At 46.8% G+C, this 20,138-nt stretch overlaps 2 protein-coding genes across 4 annotated transcripts in view; one reads left to right on the top strand and one right to left on the bottom strand.

Moving 5' to 3' along the window:
• nab (NGFI-A-binding protein homolog) overlaps positions 1–20,138 on the top strand; it is a 941,120-nt gene that overhangs the window by 183,718 nt on the left and 737,264 nt on the right. The window lies entirely within an intron of this gene.
• LOC129384585 (uncharacterized) overlaps positions 1–20,138 on the bottom strand; it is a 148,470-nt gene that overhangs the window by 54,518 nt on the left and 73,814 nt on the right. The window contains exon 2 of the mRNA XM_055070103.2: positions 2,600–2,894. Coding sequence (XP_054926078.1) covers positions 2,600–2,705 — 106 coding nt within the window. The 5' untranslated portion in view covers positions 2,706–2,894. The remainder of the gene's footprint in view (positions 1–2,599; positions 2,895–20,138) is intronic.

The following is a 20,138-nucleotide window of genomic DNA, read 5'->3' as shown; positions in this document are numbered from 1 at the left end:
AGAGCTGTAAGGCGAGGAGATCTTTTCCACTGAACTAGCAACTTGTACACCTTCTAGGTTTTTAATTATTTCTTTAGTGTGTGGGAATCGGATAACATTTGCGTACTCAAAGACTGACCTGGAGAAAGTTTTCTAAGCCAGAAGTTTTGTATCGGGTGGTGCCAGTCGGAGGTGTCTTCAAAGAAAGAAAAGGCGTTTTATTGCAGTTGCTGTAACGTTGTTTACATGGGAATTCCAGCTAAAGTCCTGTGCTAGTGTGAATCCGAGGTACTTGTGCTCATAAACTTCTATCAGTCTTAACGGCAGTTTCCCATCGTCAGTTGTGACGATAGAACAGAAATAGTTATTTAGTGAATTAGCGCTTTCTTTGTTAGTTTCGGGCGACACTAGGGGTTCACTTGATGCCTTAGGTTTAAGGTATTTCTATAATTTGCTCGGTGAATTTCTTAGGAATCCTTGAAGTGTGTTTGAGAAAAAGCGTGACTTCGCTGTCTTTATTTTAGATTTCATGTCTTGGATAGCTAGAGTAAGATTACTTCGAGATGAAGGATTAGGTGCTATTTTCTTTGATTTTCTCAGACGCTTGAACTTACGTTTGGCATGAATGATGTCACGTGAGATCCAGCGATTGTCCTTCCTCGTTTTTTTTTAGCTTTAGAAGGTACATACTTGGAAACACAGTGAAACATTTTTCTGAAACTATGCCGCAAGGTTTCGATGTTTGTGGTGGGGCGTATTGAAAGTGCTTCAAAGACGGTAAATTCGTTGGATGAGTAGTCAATAATACTGGTGTCGTCTGCTCTACTGAAGTCCCGGTAAGTGATGCGTGGTTGGAAAGAAAATGCAGTATTCTCGGCAGGTACAGTACATCAAGTAAACTTATGACCAGATATGCCATTGATGAATTCAAGATATGTTTGGTCTAACGGGAAATGATGGCTAAAAAGCTAAGTCAGGGTTGTTTGAAGTAGTTCCTTGAACACGTGTGGGCTCTGTTACGATTTGGCTGAGATTCAATGAAATCATAAGATCGAAAAGCATATCAGCACTTGGTGAGTGGTGTTCAAATGTCTGCCAGTTCACATCAGACAGGTTAAAATTCCCTAGGAGTATTAGTCTGGCGCCCAAAACGTTATTTCGCGCATACAAGCACAGCCTTCCCATCACTTCAACCTCACATGAGGGACTACGATAAATACAGCCGACGACAATATTGCATGCAGAAAATTTCAGCTTACAAAAAATTCCTTCCACTCCTATGACATCAGGTAACACGACATAAGGGATTTCCTTTTTAATCAATACCCGCCAGTGGCTGGTGAGGTCGCGGGATCGAATCCTGGCCACGGCGGCCGCATTTCAATGGAGGCGAAATGCGAAAGCACCTGTGTACTTATATTTAGGTGCACGCTAATGAAACCCAGGTGCACAAAATTTGGTGAGTCCTCCACTACAGCATGCCTCATAATCAGAAAGTGGTTTTGGCACGTAAAACCACATACTTTAATTTAATTTTTTAATCAATAAGGCGACGCCACCACCACGTGTTAATCGGTCCTTCTGTACGATTACGTAGTTTGGCGGTGTGATTTCAGCATCGCTGTTATCGATTGTTAGCCATGTCTCAGTTAAAGCAACAAAATCCGATTCGATATCAAGAAGTAATGCTTCAAGGAAGTCAGTTTTCTTTAGTATGCTACGCGTATTAATATTGCAGAAAGTTATCTCGGACGGAGCGCGTTGCGCCGAGAGCGTGTTGCTTGTCTTCCTGCTTCCTGGGGTTTTTTTTTTTTTTTTTTTTTTTTTGCTCAAGGTACCTGAATGTAGTTGGATTAGGCCCACATTATTCGTTTCGCCATCCCATCGGTACATGTCATCATTGATACGCAGTTTGGCATAAACCAGCGATACCTCGTCCCCAGATTCGTTTCTAGATTTAGCGTAGTTCCATAGTTTTTCCAGAATCTTTTCCTGATGAAACTGTTCCCCTTCAGCTTTTAGCAGTTGCTTAGGATTTGCGTTTTGTCGCGGTAGTCTAAGAGCTTCAATATAACCGGTCTGGTTTTTTTTAAAAATGCTGACGTGCCCAATCTGTGAATCTTTTCAGTCGTTACATCTTCGACTTTGAGGACACTTTTAAGAATGTTTTCGTGCTCTTTGTGTTCGAGTGAGCCTTCGTTTTTCTTAGCTTCCTCGGGAAGACCGTAAACGATTATATTTGATTTTGTTGAACGATTTTCGAGATGGTCCATTTTTAGTTCTAGTGATATTAGTGCTTTCTGGAGGATAGTAATTTGTTCTGTGCATGTGGAAACCTTTTTATCGAGATGGCTTAGACTGTCAAGCTTTAAGTCGATGGATGTTAGACGTTCTTCCTTAATAACATGAAGGTCATTGGCAATTTGTTTCAGCTGCTTGAAAAACTTGTCATAATCAGACCCGGGTTTACTTTCGGCATATCCTGCTAGAAGCAGCAATTTGGATGCATACACACAAAACAGTCACACAACGAATTTGAAAGTAGCCTTGGGCATGGCAGCACAATGAGGCACAATTGATTGGATCAATTGGAAAACTGGATTGGAAAACGGTTGCTCACCTGTATGGCAAAAACAAATGGGCTTGAGCTCATCGTGCCAGCAGAGCCGCCATGCCCGGTGGTCCATCGAAGTCTGTATCTTGCTTTTATAGTCAGTGGTGCCCATAGCCTCGATGTGGTGGCGCTGAAGTCCGTGACGTCATCCAGCGTTGTCGTGACACTGTAGTGGTGCTGTAGATCGTGATTATCCAGATAGAGTGACGAGGTAGGCACTTGGGACCCAGGATATCTTGTAAGATAGGTCTAGTTGGTTTTCACATGCTGGCCTCTTCTGTCTGAGCAGTAGGGCGGCGATCTGTATGGCAAAAACAAATGGGCTTGAGCTCATTGTGCCAGAAGAGCTGCCATGCCCAGTGAACAAATATTGTGAACAAATATTAGAAAGAACTCGGAGGTAACATTTTTTTAATGTATGTAATGCGTATGTAATGTGGTCCTGTAAAAAGGGTTGGGGACCAAGACCGCGTTTTGGTTGTCCAGATGATCTCGCTTTGTTTTCGCTATGATGCCCGGATGTTCTCGTTCGAGTGTCCGGATAACGGCTCTGTCTCTTGGCTCAAGGTCACTTGAAGGCCGCCGACAACGACAGCGGAAAGCATTTCAGGCTTAAAAAGAACGAATCGGCGGTAGAATCAACGTTGGGTTCGCGTTTTTGTGCGCATTTCCACAGAGACGCGTCGCAGATTTCAGTTACGAGTGGGCCCCTCAGCAATTGCACGGTAGATCTCGCAGACAAAGTGGTACTTTTACTCAGCATCTTACTCTAATTGTGCGCGAATGAAGGCACCGTCCAATTTTCGCACGGATGCAGGAGAGAGGCGGAGGGATCGCTGGATGAAACCAAGTATTGGAAGCATCAGAGACGAGGGCAAGTATGTGCTCAGTCCATATTCGACTGCATCGGATGGTGACTCCTAGAAAACGATATTGTTATCTGGAGGCAGCATTTTAACCCGCCGTGGGTGCTTAGTGGCTATGGTTTTGGACGGCTAAGCACGAGGTCGCGGGATCGAATCGCGGGCACGGCGGCCGCATTTCGACGGGGGCGAAATGCGAAAACATGCGTGTAGATTTAGGTGCACGTTAAAGAACCCCAGGTGGTCTTATTTTCCGGAGTCCCCCACTACTGCGTGCCCCATAATCAGAGCGTGGTTTTGGCACGTAAAACCACATAATTTAATTTTTCACGTGGAGGCAGACATCACAGCGAAACGTATTTACAATATATTTGCAAGGAGAGCAAGCACTCAACCATATGGTCAAGTGCGCGCGCCAGATCAAAATTTGGAGGCCACTTAAGTTTCGCCTTTAAGAGGGGAACGCGATAGCATTCAAAGACCCCTGACTGCTTTCATGCTTCCCGGCAACTTATACCGGGATACGCTGGCGGCGAACGGTATGCACGAAGGCAAGCTCTCTGGTTCCGCGCTCTGTGCTTCATATCGCCGAGTCGGACTACCGTGCAGCACAGAGGTTGATCTCCTATTTCCCGCAGCCCCCGCCTCCATCGCCAAGAGAGCGCTTGCTGCCCTCCTTGGCTTTTGTGACGAGACTCAGCTGAGAGCGCGGCTGTAAGCCCCGCTTTGCTTCTTCTTTAACCTTCTTGTTTTTTTTTCCGCTCTCTTTCATTCTCTCTCTAATCTTTTTCTCCCCACTTCCCTTACCCCGTGCAGTGCTGTTGAGGTGCCCTCCCTTGAGATACAGTTACGGCACTGCACTTTTCTCTTCCTTTCATCTTAAAATCACTACTACTACTAAGCTCTCTGGTCGACACGCGACCTTTTGCGTGGGTCTTTGTCCTGTTATTGTTTCGCGCTTTTAATATTTCAGTCTGGGAAGAGCTAACATAAAAGGTATGTGCCGTCAGTGCTTTTTTCCATTACGTTTGCTTCTGGGCTGCCGCTCTCAAAATTCCGTGGAATAACTTTGTAAAGAAAGAAAGACAAAGTGCGAGCAACATTGGTGGTAGAAGAGTGGTTGGGTACACATAGTTGGGAAATTGGTTTCAAATTGGTATGAAATTCTGTTTCTCGAGGCGAAGCTCGACACGGGACGCTGCAGTCACCGAAATCTAAGTACACTGGGGTGCAAAATCGTTTCGGGTTGGTTCTGCGTGGCGATGGAAGAGTAGTGTTATAGAAATTAAATTTCGTTACCTTTAAAGCACTGGAGCACACTTTTGCTGCATGCGACGGCATAAGCCGAACACTAGTCAGTAGGTGGCGATTCTTTTGCAGCACAGAAAAGTGCCTTTTTTATTGTTTGGTGGTGTAGTGAGTAGATGGATGAAGGCAGAAAACGAAGCTTTTTGTTCGAGTCCCCACACGAAAGGAACGTCCTTCTTTAAGAGTTCATAGAGAGCGCGGGTGATGTCCGCGAAGTTCCGGACAAAGCCACGAAAGTAGGGACATAGTCCCACGAAACTCCGGACTTCTTTGGCTGAGCACGGCACGGAAAATTGTTGCAATGCTCGCACCTTGTCGGGGTAGGGTTGAACACTGGCAGTACTGGCAAGGTGACCGAGCATACATATTTCGCGTCGCCCGAAACAGCACTTGGCAGAGTTCACCTGAAGGTTGGCTCGTCGGAAGACGGTAAGAACGGCCCATAAACGGGTATAGTGGCAGTCAAACGTAGGCGGGTAGACAATGACGTTGTCTAAATGCGATAGACAGGACTACTTATATGCCCACAGCAGACAGTCCATCATACGTTCGAAAGTTGCTGGAGCATTACAGAGTCCGAAAAGCACGACCTTGAATTTCTACATGCCATCTGGCGTAATGAATGCAGTTTTTTCGCGCTCCATAGGGTCGACTGAAATCTGTCAACAGCTGGACCGAAGGGCTCCATGAAGGCAGTCGAGGATGTCATGTACGCGAGGCAAGGGGTAGACGTCTTTATGAGTTACTTTGTTCAGACTCCGGCAATCAACGCAGAATCGCCAGCTTCCGTCCTTCTTTTTTCACGAGAACGACAGGGAAGGCCCACGGGCTAGACGAAGGTTCGATGGCGTCTTTTGTAATGATTTTGTCGACCTGATTCTGGATGACTTGACTTTCATGATGGGATACGCGACATGGATGCCGGCGTATAGGTTTGGCGGCACCAGTGTTGATTCGATAAATCGCGACAAACGTTTGGCCTAAGGGCGACCGTCAAAACCAAAGATTTCACGATAGGACGCCAAGACGCGGTAGAGACCTTGAGCTTGCGCTTGGGTCAGATCTGGAGCGATCATCTTGTTAATGTCGTCGAGAGACTAAGGAGCGATGTTGGCGGAGCATGAAAGCGGCGAAGCACCTGCATCCAAATCTTGCAGGGATCAAGCGCAAGCGCAAGATGGCCAGCGACATGCCTTGCGGTATAACCTTATAGTCAAAAGGTTGACATTGTGAAGGGGAATGACAAGTGGATCGTCAGCAATGGAAACAATGGTGTGAGCAAGGGCGACATCGCGGGCTAACAGAATGTCGATAACTGGAGACAAGATCTAGTTGCCACCGGGTATATCATGTGACGACGTCCAAGTAACGTGTGTAGCAGCTTGGGGCGGCAAGCGAACGTGGTGGCGAGAGCATAAGCGAGGTAGTATGTTGGCTGAAACATGGGGAAGATGGGCAGCTCAAGCTGAAGAACGCTGGTCGCACAATTAATTAGAACAGAGTGACTGGACAAAAAATCTGAGCCGAGGATTAGGTCATGGGGGCACTTCTCGATGACGGCAAATTGAACTGAAATGGGAGGACAGGGGAGGTTTTCTGTAAGAGTCCACCTAGTGGGCTTGTTCATGTCTTCTGCTGTTGAAGTTCTGATTCGCTGGTGCCTGCTGTGCGTCTGCAGCAACCAGGCGCCACAGCCAATCAGCGCTTCAGCAGCAGAAGAAACGGGCATGTCCTCTTGGTGGGCTCTTACAGAATACCTCCCCAGCAATGCAGACGCGGGCGGTGCACGCCCCAAGAACGGCAGGAGTCCCTCCATCAGCGGCGTGGAGGATGCGGGAGGCTGCAGGTGTGAGTACTTTATGAAAGCGACGACGAAGATCTGCACTCATTACACAGATGTGCGCCCCAGTGTCGATGAGCGCAGAAATACTGACGCCATCATCATCAACGTTCGACAAGCTTCGTCTCGTCGGCTGCGTCAGAAGAGGATTTGTGGTGGGAGTTGTCAACGCAGCATCATCTCCGGGCGCTGCACTGCTTAGTTTTCCTGATAGGCTCATGCAGGGCTAAAGGGTGCGACGAGTGGCGAGTCTGCGGGGAGCAAGACGACGCCTTGGAGGCGAGCGTGACTGGGGACCATGCGACTATTTATCCTTGTGAGAACATTGGCGTTGGGGAAATACGACTGGGTTGAAGGTGGGACGCGGTTGCCGCTGTCAGGACGGCGGTAAGCGGTAAGGTATATTTGAGGCGGCGAGGACCAGCGGGTGACTCAGTACGATACGGTGACAATTACAGCATGCCAAAAAAGCTCCGCTATTTTTTACATACTGCCTAGGTTGGTCACCATTGTAGGAAGAGACTCAATACAACTACTTAGGGGTTGCACTTTCTAATACTATATCCTGGAATTTGCATATGGATAACATTTGCTCTTCTGTGTTACATAACTATATGTTCTAAGGCGCAGGCTTAAAAATTCACCCCCGAGTGTAAAATTACTTGCGTACAGTACAACAATTAGACCGAAACTTGAATACGCATTAGTAAGATCTTGATGAGGGCTAGTTGGTTGAATATGCCTGCGTTGCTTGGGACCCGTTTACTAAACACGATATTACCCGTATCGAAAAGGTACAGAGGAAAGCTGTAAGAGTCAAGATTACTCAAAATTTTCTCGGTATCACTCACGCTCCGAAATAATGCAGGCTAATAGCATCCCATGTCTCGAAGAAAGAAGGAAAACTTTATGTTTTTAATTTCTTTTCTTGCTTTGGAATCGGGAGCTGGGCAATTAACCCATCACCCTATCTATCGTCTTCAACATCAAGGTATAAGGATGTAAAAAAATTATGAGATTTTACGTGCCACAACCACTTTATGATTATGAGGCACGCGGTAGTGGGGGACTCTAGAAATTTGCACCACCTGGGGTTCTTTAACGTGCACATAAATCTAAGTACAGGGGAGTTTTTGCATTTCGCCCCATCGAAATTCGGCCGCCGTGGCCGGGATTCGATCCCGCGACCTCGTGCTCAGCAGCCCAATAACACCAAGATAACGATGCCTGTCCGTTGGGTTTCCGTACAGTTTAGGGGTTAGTTTGTTGTTAGATAGAGGAACTGTAACGTGCAGAAAGTTAATCGTAGAACACAGTACTCATGTGAAAATTAAATGGATAGGAAATGGATGGGATAAAAGTAGGTGGGCCAGACCAGAAATATGTCATCTATAAACCGCTTATAATAAGGAGGTTTTAGTTGGCGCTTGCTAAGAAAGCCATCTCCAGAACCGACATTAATATGCTAGCATAATTAGGTCCAATGCGCGTGCCCATTGTTGTGCGCTTATTTGAAGATAATGTGAAAGGTGAAATTCAAGATTACTGATTTGTACAATCAGTAATCATGGCGAGCGTTCTGGTCCAAACGCGGCCTCTTGCGTGGGCCGCGATGCTGCGGAGGCGCGCGCCAGGTGGAGGTATGGCAAGGAAGCGGGCGCGCGCAAAATGGCGTACGCCGCGGCCGGTTTGTGTTTTTTAAAATGTTTTCTTGAGTTTTCACGTAACAGAATTATGTTTTCTAGTATTGTCAAATTACAATCTGAGAGCTACCACGTCTGTAGGTTGTGTGCAAGTCGTAGTTTACGATTTTTCGACGTATTCTAGCTTGAGAAATTCAAGTATTTCAGTGTATTCCTTGCGTCACATTGAAGGCCTTGGTATATGTCGTTCTAAAATCCTTGCCGAAACGAAGTCTGACGCGAGACTTTCTGCAACATGGGTTCCTTCACGCTGTCGCGTTAAAATACGACGTGAAATGTGCGCTTGAGCGCCTAGTGTGCCTGTGTATGCTTCCGCAGGGAGCAGAGTTACTCATAGGTCCGCTTTATTTTCCTGCTCTGCAGTGAAGCCAGTCCTCGCGCGTGCACGAGGCAAAAGCCGCGCGGTGTTCCATTGGCTTTTGCCTGCTGGTCGCGAGCTACATAATGTAATTGTTCGCAAGCGCTGAGAAAGATGACACTGTTTAATGCAGGCTAAGCTCGAACGATTGACCTAGCAAAGGGGGTGCGAACCCCACGAAATTTTTAGTTTGTATGTACATATATATGCGCATATATAGAAACACACGCCCGTATAATATCCTTACTAATAATATCCTTACTACGCCCGTGGTTCGAACAGCTCAAAAGTTCGCGTGTAAACGCGCCATTACCTTGCAACAAAAAAGCGGTGAAATGTTTTTCAGCATGCATATGAAGTTTTCTCGCGGAGACCTGAAGGCAAGAAATGTTTCAAAGGGTGTTTAAAGAAAATTTCGCACACGTGTGGTAGACATTTATGTGAGCACATGTTGGCTGCCGAAACCAGACGAATATTGAATGTCGCCAAAAGAACTATTGTGCCTGCAGTTATGTCAGTGACCGTTAACCGTCACCGTCATTCATCACTAACCGTCGTTTACAGCAGCTGCAAGTTTTCGATGTATGTGGTGCGGACACGTAGATTTAAACGAATTTCAAATGTTGACAAGCGCACATTTTATGCAAAGCTTACTTTTACGATTCATACCGCCAATTCAACAGCTGCTTCGTAGCAGCAAATCTGCAAGTGGAAAAAGATTCAAGATACACGAGTTTCTAGATCAAATTTATTTCGTACCAGGGAATGGATGAGCAATGGCTGGTGGTAGCAGGGGATGAGTGCTGGTTCTTGGAGCCTTGGGGGGCAGGATTCAAATCCACTGGGAAGACAACAAGTTATTAAGAGTAAGAACAGGTCAGAACAATCGCACAAGCAACACATTGAATTGGGCGAGTCGGTAAGTTAACATTCGTGGCCTAATGTGCACCGCGACAGAGACGTGTCGTTCATTCTTTGTCCCGCGTCTGTGTCGCGCTGCACAAATACGCCAAAAATTACACAAGCGAACGACCTCTCATGCCAGGCGTACGCATTTCAGCGCGTGCAGGCCTGTTACTCGAGATAAATGCTACTTTAGTGTAAACAAGCCGAACTCACCTGTGCAAACAAGGCGAACGCACCTCGCATATCCTGATCCCTTTCGGGAGCCTTCCGCACGGCACCGCGTAAAATGCTTGGCCACCTTCCGTGCGATTTGGGCAGGTTGGTGCGCTGCACCCCGTTATGCTGGAATACAAGTGTCAAAATGATGTGTTTAGTACCACTTCACCAAAGTCATCAACGTGATATCGTCGAATAGCGTACCTGCAACCCGGAGCCGATTGGCGCCACGCACGCTCGACGGTCCGCTGATTGCAATTCCGATGGCACTGACGGAAACGAGTCGGCGCCGCGCCCGTAAAGTTGGCTTCGCAGCGGTGCAGATGAACATTTGACGTCATTATGCACCACGTGATAGCGCTCGGCGGATAGCGGTGCCAGCGGCGCCGGAAAAGTTCCTGTATATCCTCCCTGCGGGAGCATATGTGCAACACTATGGGCGCCGTGATTTGAGCGCTCCCAAACACGTCCGCGTACAAACGAACATCGCATTTAGCCAGGTGTGCTGCCGCTGCGCCTGATTATCGCTGTCGTGAACCGCAAGCGAGGGAAGCTTATCGGTTGTGTAAATCACACCGCCAACGCCTGCGTCACTGCCATGTCTCCTTTTAAGCGGCAGCACGCCCTGCGAGATGCTATGTTCGTTTGTACGAGAAACGTTTGGGAGCGCTGCAATCACGACGTGCAAGCGGGCACGTCACGTAGTATTTTTCCGTATTTCGCGGGCATCTGCAGTAAGCGGGAAAGCACTAATGCCCAATAGAAAGAAAGTTAGAAATGTCTATTCGGACGTTTCGCAAAGCCCTCTGTAACATTTAATTGGAATTTTTCCCTAACTTCGTTGCTTCAGAAGTTAGTTAAATAATCTTGACTAAATATGCAATTAAGCAGAATACAAAAAATAGTGTGACTTACTCCATACAATAGTCACCAACATGCATTTGGTCGCGTCGCCTTAGTGGGAATCGGCATATTTTTAAACTCTGGCTAAATTTAGCTGGGACACCCTGTATATGCTTCCTCATGCATTTTATAAGAAGCGCTATGTATCCCTATGGGCATGCATAAATCTCATCATATAAAATTTCTCTGATGAATTTTGTTTCAATTGTTCCTTATTGCTTAATTATAAAGCTACCTATCATGCACATTTACTTTATTATAACGATTAAATGCGTTAACTTCGCAAATTACGCATTTATGTGAATATACAAGGCATTAGACTTCGCACGTGACAGACAGATTTTTCTTGCGTACTCGCCAAAGAGTGCTTGCGCATTAAAATAATGAGAGCCGGTAAGCTTACCAGCAGAGGAGTCGCATTTGGTACACCTCACAGCCTCGAGCTGCGCTCGATCCTCTTTAATTATATGCAGGCGCTCGTCTTTATTACGCGCTATAAATTCGTTGTCAGAAAAAATGCTGAGTAGGCCAGTGTGGAGCTCCTAACAAGGAAAGGTTGGTTGGAAAGCAGAATCATCGCGGCCGACCGCTCGTTTTCGCGGTAGAGCTTCAGCCTCGAGCCGTCAGCTACATGTGTATTAGAGCAAAAGCTCTACTACGCCATGTCTCGCAAGGTCACACATCGCGTCGAGGTCACCTTGAGCCGCCATGAGTGCTAGTGTGGCAGGTGTTACGTCACGCCACGTGATCCGCTGTGGAGAGGCGTCGCAGCTGCGTTCGCTCGGAGCCTCGCCGCTGCGGTACCACGTGACTAGGCGAGGGTTTAACGGCTGCTTCGCCGGCGCTTGGTCGCTCAATCTCGAAATGGATGGCGCGCCGACTGGGCCGTCTGCGCGTGCCCTTCAGCGCAAGCGAGAGCCTGAATCCAATCCTCAAGTAGATATAGCTAGACGACAGGCTGCGAAATCTCAAGCAAAGGCAAGATTGCCGGCTGAAACACGGGAGCAAGGGAGACCCGTTAAGCACGTGGTGGTTCATTCATATGCATTAAGGCATCATGGGTGTACCTAAGACGATCGCTTACGTGTTGCCTCGCAGACATTGCATTTACGCAGGCATTCCTGACATCCATGCGTGTTTTGCAGACGCTGCTCATACACAAAAGCATTATCATGTCAGCCGGCACTCCACCTGCGTCTGCGCATGGCAAGAACCGAATACCGAAAGGGCTTATCGGCAGTTCTTTCCTCAGAGTTCGTTTGAGAAGATCCCACAAGAAAACGGAGTCATGGCAATGCAAGAAGGTGCGTGTGCTCAATAGTTTCAGGCTTGTTACGTATGATGCAGTTAACAGACCACGGAACAAAGACGCCCTTGCTTTCTAGCCATGATTTCACAGGGAAAGTACCAGAATGCAACTGAAAAAAATAATATTATCGCTACAGATCTAACCGGCATTTTTTACGCGTTTCAGCTAATTGCGTTCAGGTCCTAATTTATACATATTGCGATATACAGGAAGCGGTAAGAAAACATCGACAAGATCAAGATAGAGTTTTTTCCGCGTCACAGAAGAGAAAAATTCATTAAAAAATGCGCTTTGAATAAAGAAATGGACATAAGAACTTCCCCCAGGAAACAAATTAGTGTTGAATTTCGTTCATTTCTTGAAGAGACTACCCACTCAGGCATCAGGCAAGGAACAACTTAAACTTACTTGAATAACAGTGCGCAGAAATACATCAATTTGATCCCTTAAGAAAAGAACCTAATAAAAATCTGCTTCAAAAACAAGGGTCCTAAACGTAAAACTATTCCAATCATCATCATCAGCAGCAGCAGCAGCAGCCTGGTTACGCCCACTGCAGGGCAAAGGCCTCTCCCATACTTCTCCAACTACCCCGGTTATTTACTAATTGTGGCCATGTCTTCCCTACAAACTTCTTAATCTCATCCGCCCACCTAACTTTCTGCCGTCCCCTGCTACGCTTCCCGTCCCTTGGAATCCAGTCCATAACCCTTAATGACCATCGGTTATCTTCCCTCCTCATTACATGTCCTGGCCATGCCCATTTCTTTTTCTTGATTTCAACTACGATGTCATTAACTCGGGTTTGTTCCCTCAGCCAATCTACTTTTTTCATATCCCTTAACGTTACACCTATCATTCTTCTTTCTATAGCTCGTTGCGTCGTCCTCAATTTAAGTAGAACCCTTTTCGTAAGCCTCCAGGTTTTTGCCCCGTACGTGAGTACTGGTAAGACACAGCTGTTATACACTTTTCTCTTTAGGGATAATAGCAACCTGCTGTTCTTTACCTGAGAATGCCTGTCAAACGCACCGCAGCCCATTCTTATTCTTCTGATTATTTCAGTCTCATGATCCGGATCCGCGGTCACTACCTGTCCTAAGTAGATGTATTCTCTTATCACATCCAGTCCCTCGCTACCTATCGTAAACTGCTGTTCTCTTCCGAGACTGTTAAACATTACTTTAATTTTCTGCAGATTAATATTGAGTCCCACTCTTCTGTTTTGCCTCTCCAGGTCAGTGAGCATGCATTGCAATTGTTCCCCTGAGTTACTAAGCAAGGCAATATCATCAGCGAATCGCAAGTTACTAAGGTATTCTCCAGTAACTCTTATCCCCAATTCTTCCCAATCCAGGTCTCAGAATACCTCCTGTAAACACGCTGTGAATAGCAGTGGATAGATCATATCTCCCGGCGTGACGGCGTTCTTTATTGGGATTTTGTTGCTTTCTTTATCGAGGACTACGGTGGCTGTGGAGCCGCTATAGATATATTTCAGTATTTTTACAGACGGCTCGTCTACACCCTGATTCCGTAATGCCTGCATGACTGCTGAGGATTCGACAGAATCAAACGCTTTCTCGTAATCAATGAAAGCTATATATAAGGGTTGATTATATTCCGCACATTTTTCTATCACCTGATTGATAGTGTGAATATGGTCTATTGTTGAGTAGCCTTTACGGAATCCTGCCTGGTCCTTTGCTTGGCAGAAGTCTAAGGTGTTCCTGATTCTATTTGCGATTACCTTAGTAAATATATTGTAGGCAACGGACAGTAAGCCGATCGGTCTATTATTTTCCAAGTCTTTGGCGTCTCCTTTCTTATGGATTAGGATTATGCTAGCATTCTTCCAAGATTCCGGTACGCTCGAAGTCATGAGGCATTGCGTATAGAGTGTGGCCAGTGTTTCTAGAACAATCTGCCCACCATCCTTCAACAAATCTGCTGTTACCTGATCCACCCCAGCTGCCTTCCCCCTTTTCATATCTCCCAAGGCTTTCTTTACTTCTTCCGGCGTTACTTGAGGGATTTCAAATTCCTCTAGACTATTCTCTCTTCCATTATCGTCGTGGGTGCCACTGGTACTGTATAAATATCTATAGAACTCCTCAGCCACTTGAACTATCTCATCCATATTAATACTGATATTGCCGGATTTGTCTCTTAACGCATACATATGGTTTTTGCCTATTCCTAGTTTCTTCTTCACTGCTTTTAAACTTCCTCCATTCCTGCGAGCATGTTCAATTCTATCCATATTATACTTCCTTATGTTAGCTGTCTTACGCTTGTTGATTAACTTGGAAAGTTCTGCCAGTTCTATTCTAGCTGGAGGGTTAGAGGCTTTCATACATTGGCGTTTCTTGGTCAGACCTGTCGTCTCCTGCGATAGCTTACTGGTATCCTGTCTAACGGAGTTACCACCGACTTCTACTGCACACTCCTTAATGATGTCCGTAAGATTGTCATTCATTGCTTCAACACTAGGGTTCTCTTCCTGAGTTATAGCCGAATACCTGTTCTGTAGCTTGACCCGGAATTGCAAACACTAGCTCTTGAAAACATCGAAAAGTTATGGACGTCCCACTAAGCGTCTGATCCATAACTATTTTTGTTTCTTTGAGCCAATACGCTGTATTGTCACGATGATGTTGCAATGGCACCCCAAGATATTTTCCGGTGGTAACGCTCTAGTTCTTGTTAGAAAAATACTCAGGTGCATGTGGCCAGCTGCCATGCCATAAGCCTAGGCACTTAGTCCAGCCAACAACACTTCCAGTGGCGGCGTAAAAAAAAATACCTTTCATACTTTTATCCACACTATCTGTATCACAGCAGGAACTTGCGACGTCATCCGCATAAGCCCGAACTCTAGTCTCAATTCCTGCATAGATAACCCCACGAATAGATTGGCTTTTAATTATTTTCAAACAAAATGGCTTCAAATACAAGGCAAAACAATAAGGACCAAACAGCATCTTTGTTTTACTGATGATTCCAGTTTTATACTCGCGTTAAATTTCTGATCAATTACTAATTTCACAAATTTCAATAATATAAATAATTACTGCACACCATTCTTACTCCATCCGTTATCATTGCACCATGTTCTAACAGGTTCTAAAAGCAAGAAAATTACATTATGCACGACTCAATCAAAAGCCTTTTCAAGATCAATTTGTATCATGGTGTATTCGTCCTCCTTTTCATCACAACATTCCAGTATGGACCTTGCAGTATGTATATTCGAAAAGATTGACATGCCTTTGATACCGCCTATCTGATGAGGACCCAGAAGTTCTTTTATAATCGTCTGCAATCGTCTCACTAGTACTTTAGTGTAAACTTTATAGGCCTTATTTGTCAAACTTATTGGTCTATAGGCTTCAACTGCCGAAATCCTTGCACAGTCTTTCGCTTTAGGAATTAAAATAACGTGCGATGTCCAGAAAGAAGAAGGCGCTTCTTTGTTCTCGCACATCTCCCTTATCACGCGGTCTAATGCTACAGCTATTCCACTTTTAAAGCTCTTGTAGAAAGCGCCTCCGACACCATCAGGCCCCGGCTACCTGTCGGGACTAAGTTCGTCAATCACATCCTGAACTTCCGACAGGCTTATTAGTCTATCGAGCGTTTCACAGACCTCACCTGATAATGTCGGCATTAATGGCAAGAAGTCGGTTCTAAAGTGTTAAATTTCGCATGTATTTTTCCCCATCAAACATTTATAATACGACTCAAATGCGTGCTCTATCATTCCAACATCATTAGTGACTTTTCTTTCATACCTTATTCCTTTATTTCTTTGGAAACCGCGTGTTTCTTCTCGTCGCCTATTGCTCGCTTGGTGGGTCCCATCCCGCCTACTGCTCCCACCCATAAGCTATCGGACCGTGCCCTTAATACTGCACGCCTGTACTTTTCTTCATCCATGACTTCAAGCTCACACTTCTTTGATTTCTTTCGAAAATAATCCCGGCGAAGAGCTTTCTGCGCAGAGCATGTATTTAAACCTAAGATGTAATTCCTCTTCAAGATCCTTTTCGTTATGCTAGACCACGCATACTTTTTTCAATTGCGGTGAATTTAAGGTCGCTTTTGAAGAGTTCCTATTCTGCAGTGAAGAACGCTTGCATATTTGTGCTGAGGAAATTTTCGGGCTTTTCTTGCACTGCCTTTTGGAACCTTTGTCTTGCAAAAGCTGATCATTTGGCTTCCATAAGTGCCAGCTGAATCCTTTTATGTTTTTTTTTTCTTTCCTATGGTTCTTTCCTATAACCAGGCAACGATCGTTATAACTAACATGTAACACTTGATAATTTGAAAATAAAGGTACAAAGGCTAACGGAGCATAAATTCTGTCCAGCCTGTTATATCCAGCCAAAGTTGTGTTCACCTTGGTAGTGCGTATACGTGGCACGATTTTCGCTCGACAACTCTTAACCAATGTCTTCAAGGACTTGTTCCTTTACAGTCGAGCTTAAAACCTGTATCACAAACACTGCGCAGCTTGTATTTATCTTCTGGAAAGCAAGCACAATCAAAATGACCCAGTAAAGTGACATACCCTTCACAATTCAAGTACTGCTGAACTTCACCAAAAGAGATTTCCCGCTCCTGTGCAACGTTCGGAGCATACACGCAAACTAGCCTCCAAGGCATCTCTGAAAAAAATAAGATCACATAGGACCATTCTACGATCCTCGGATGACGTTACTGCTTCAACTACAGCAATACTGCTACGCCAAAAAAAAAATAAGAAATAGAAAATTGGCAGCCCCCAGGCCTCCCTGCCGCGTTACATACGATATATCTGGGCCGGAAAACGTTAACCACTTGCTCCGTATGTTCATCAATCGCAATTTTTGTTTCTTGAACGGCAAGTAAATCAACATTATTTACAACTACTATACGGTTAACTTGGGATTGCCTTATATGTGTACGCTGTCTTAGCCCACGCACGTTTAACGTCGCGACACAAAAGACCACTCGATAGGTCAGCTGCCATTTAAAGAAATTAGATCGTAAACCGATTACCGCACATCGTTCTTCTCACATCCGCCTCATTCATTCCACGTCACGCGGACCATGGTTTTCTAGGCTGCACAATGGCCGACGGCCGACGCACGTCTTGCCTACACGCCCCGGTCCGCAGACATCGACAACCCTTTTGCTCTCCCCGGACCCCTCTGCGTAGGCGTCGGGGTTGTTGTGCGGCGGCTGGTTGGAAAGCCGGGCTTGGTCTTGAACGCCGGTCGACGTCCCGGCGTAGCCTTCGGGGGAGGCTCATCACTACCTGTCTCTTGATCCTTCTCCCCCGGCTCATCCACTTCCTCCTGAATCCTCTTGGCGAACGCACTACTTGACGTTGGCAGCACCGTGTCGTCAGTGTCGTGCTGTTCCGCGGTTGTCACTTCTGCTGACGTGCAAATTTGTTTGGCCTCTTTTACCTCGATCTCTATCCAGTTATTTGTTTCTGCCGTGCCATCCCACGAGTCTTTCCAGCCTTCTAGTGACTTGACTTCATCAACCGGCGTTGCGTTCTTCAGGGGCGTTAGCACTGAGGACTCTACGTCTTTCCCTTAACCAGCGCCTTTCCCTTCACCACCAAGGTCCATCAGGCGATCTGTGACATCTGCCCTCAATGCCGGGCATGTCACTGTGGCATAGGTTCGGACACACTGGGTCTCGTCGTGGCGGTAACGACGACAAAGCCCACAGCGTGGTACACGGCACTCGCGTCGTATGTGCGTGATGCCACGGCATCAGAGGCATAGGGGAGCTCTGACAGGGACGTGCACGAGCGAAATATCTTCCGCTACTCGCAGCTGGTGGGGCAAGTCCTCCGTGGTGGCGCCCACCTTCAGCTTCAATGCGGCAGAACGGGTGGTTGAGCCTTTGTCAACGCAGCCTATGCACCCGCCACTTGTCCCTAGTGATCTCAGGGATCTTTCCAAAAAGCGACAAAGCAGTGCGAACGTCGCCGTCAGGTACGCCGTGAAGAAGCCAGCAGAGCTTGATATGGACACCTCGGTCACTCGGGTCGACGACCGCACAGCAGTGGTCCTTGACATCAAAAGCGTTTGCATCAAGAATCTTCCTTTTTCCTTCGTCGTCCTTGAATATCACTGCCCACAGACGGTTTATTTGATATGCACCCCGCACAACCATTTCCGGCATGAAAGTCAGTCGTGTAAAAGCGTCTCGAAAAAAAGAAATTGCCAACGATTACGTGACTTCCTAACGCGAAATTTGAGCGCAGCTCTTTAGCTGTTTCGGCTTTTGGGTATATTGAGGCCAAGAATTCGAGTAAGACATCTATGTACAGTTACAGACGACTTTTTATTCTTCACACATATTCTTCCTTCAAGAAACACTCCACTGCCAGTTCTTCATTGTCATGAAGGAAGCTTTGTGGTCGGAGAAATAGATGGATATATGGTCGACTTGCTGCACCAATGCCTGGTTCGGTGTAGCGCACCTCTGGATTCTGGCGGCGACGGCGCTGAGCCGCTGCTCGGACAGCTCATTTAGCAGCAGCTGCAGAGGAGGGACTTCTACCGCTTGCCTCGCTCGTCGCTCAGAAATAACTGGCTGAGAATAAATATTTACATAGGCAGGTGGATTATATTATAATAATGTTGCGTGTGGAAAGACACAGACAGAAGAGGCTATTTACAGGCTATTTACACTGGAGCCAGGCAGCCAGGCAGCCAGGCCGACACTCGCTCGCGCCAAGCGCACTGACCAACTTCGTCGTCGTTCTCGCGGCGGCTCGTTTCTTGAGCATCGCTCGATGATATCGTAATACAACACCCCCCCCAGCGGCAAAGGCACCGTCACGGTGCTGTTAAATATCCAAGGCGCGTGGAGAATTGTAGGGCTTGAGTCGGGCGACGTGGAAATGTCACTGGTTGTCACAGCGGAGGACGTAGGGGGCGTGGCTAGAACGATTTCATAGGTAGCATCGGTCACTTTGCGGAGCACGCGATATGGAACTGTGTAACAAGAAAAGAGTTTTTCACATAGGCCAACTTTACGCGAAGGTGACCAAAGCAACACGAGACTGCCGGGCACAAAATGGACATCACGGTGACGGAGGTCGTAGCGTAGCTTCTGCTTGTCTTGAGACACTTGTAGACGAGCGAGCGCAAGTTGGCGAGCGTGGTCAGCATGGGCGATTGCATCGCGGGCATAATCGCTAGTTGAAGCTGTGGCGGACGGAAGCACAGTGTCCAGTGGTAGCGTTGGTTCGCGGCCATACAAGAGGTAAAATGGGGGAAAGCCAGCAGTTTCGAGACGGGAAGAGTTGTACGCAAAGGTAATGTAAGGTATAGAGCCAGGTCCCAGTCACGGTGGTAGTCGGAAACGCATTTGGATAGCATGTCTGTAAGGGTGCGGTTCAAGCGCTCAGTGAGGCCGTCCGTTTGGGGATGGTAGGAGGTGGTAAATTTCTGCCGTATTGAGCAGGCACGCATGATGTCGTCGATGACTTTAGCCAAAAACGTACGGCCATGGTCTGTTAGCAATTGACGCGGAGCACCACGCATCAAAATAATACCATGTAGGAGGAAGTCTGCAACATCAGTTGCGCAACTGGTCGGAAGAGCACGGGTTACAGCTTAGCGGGTCGCGTAGTCCACCGCGACTGCAACGCACTTGTTCCCTAATGTAGATTCCGGAAATGGGCCGAGAAGGTCTAAGCCGACACCATGAAAGGGCTCGGCAGGAATGTCGAGCGGTTGCAGGTAACCAGCTGGTAGCTGGGAAGGCTTCTTGCGTCGTTGGCAAACTTCACAAGCGGAGACGTAACGTCGTACGGAACGGGCAAGATCCGGCCAGAAAAAACGGCGACGTACACGGTCATAGGTTCGAGATACGCCGAGATGTCCTGCCGTTGGTGCGTTGTGGAGCTCTTCCATAACGGTGGAGCGGAGGTGTTTAGGTATTACAAGTAGGAACTCAGAGCCGTCCGGATGAAGGTTACGACGGATAGAGTACCGTCGCGGAGGACGAAGAGGCGTAGAGTAGCATCGGCCGGAGAGTGTTCAAAACGGTCGATGAGTTCTCTGATGTAGGCGTCATGGCGTTGCTCGTCGGCGAAATGAAGCAGCTGTGATACAGAGGATACGC

The sequence above is a fragment of the Dermacentor andersoni genome, chromosome 5 (assembly GCF_023375885.2).
Source record: "Dermacentor andersoni chromosome 5, qqDerAnde1_hic_scaffold, whole genome shotgun sequence".
Classification (NCBI taxonomy): domain Eukaryota; kingdom Metazoa; phylum Arthropoda; class Arachnida; order Ixodida; family Ixodidae; genus Dermacentor; species Dermacentor andersoni.
The sequence above is the reverse complement of the archived record's forward strand: the minus strand, read 5'-3'. Positions and strand labels throughout refer to the sequence as shown.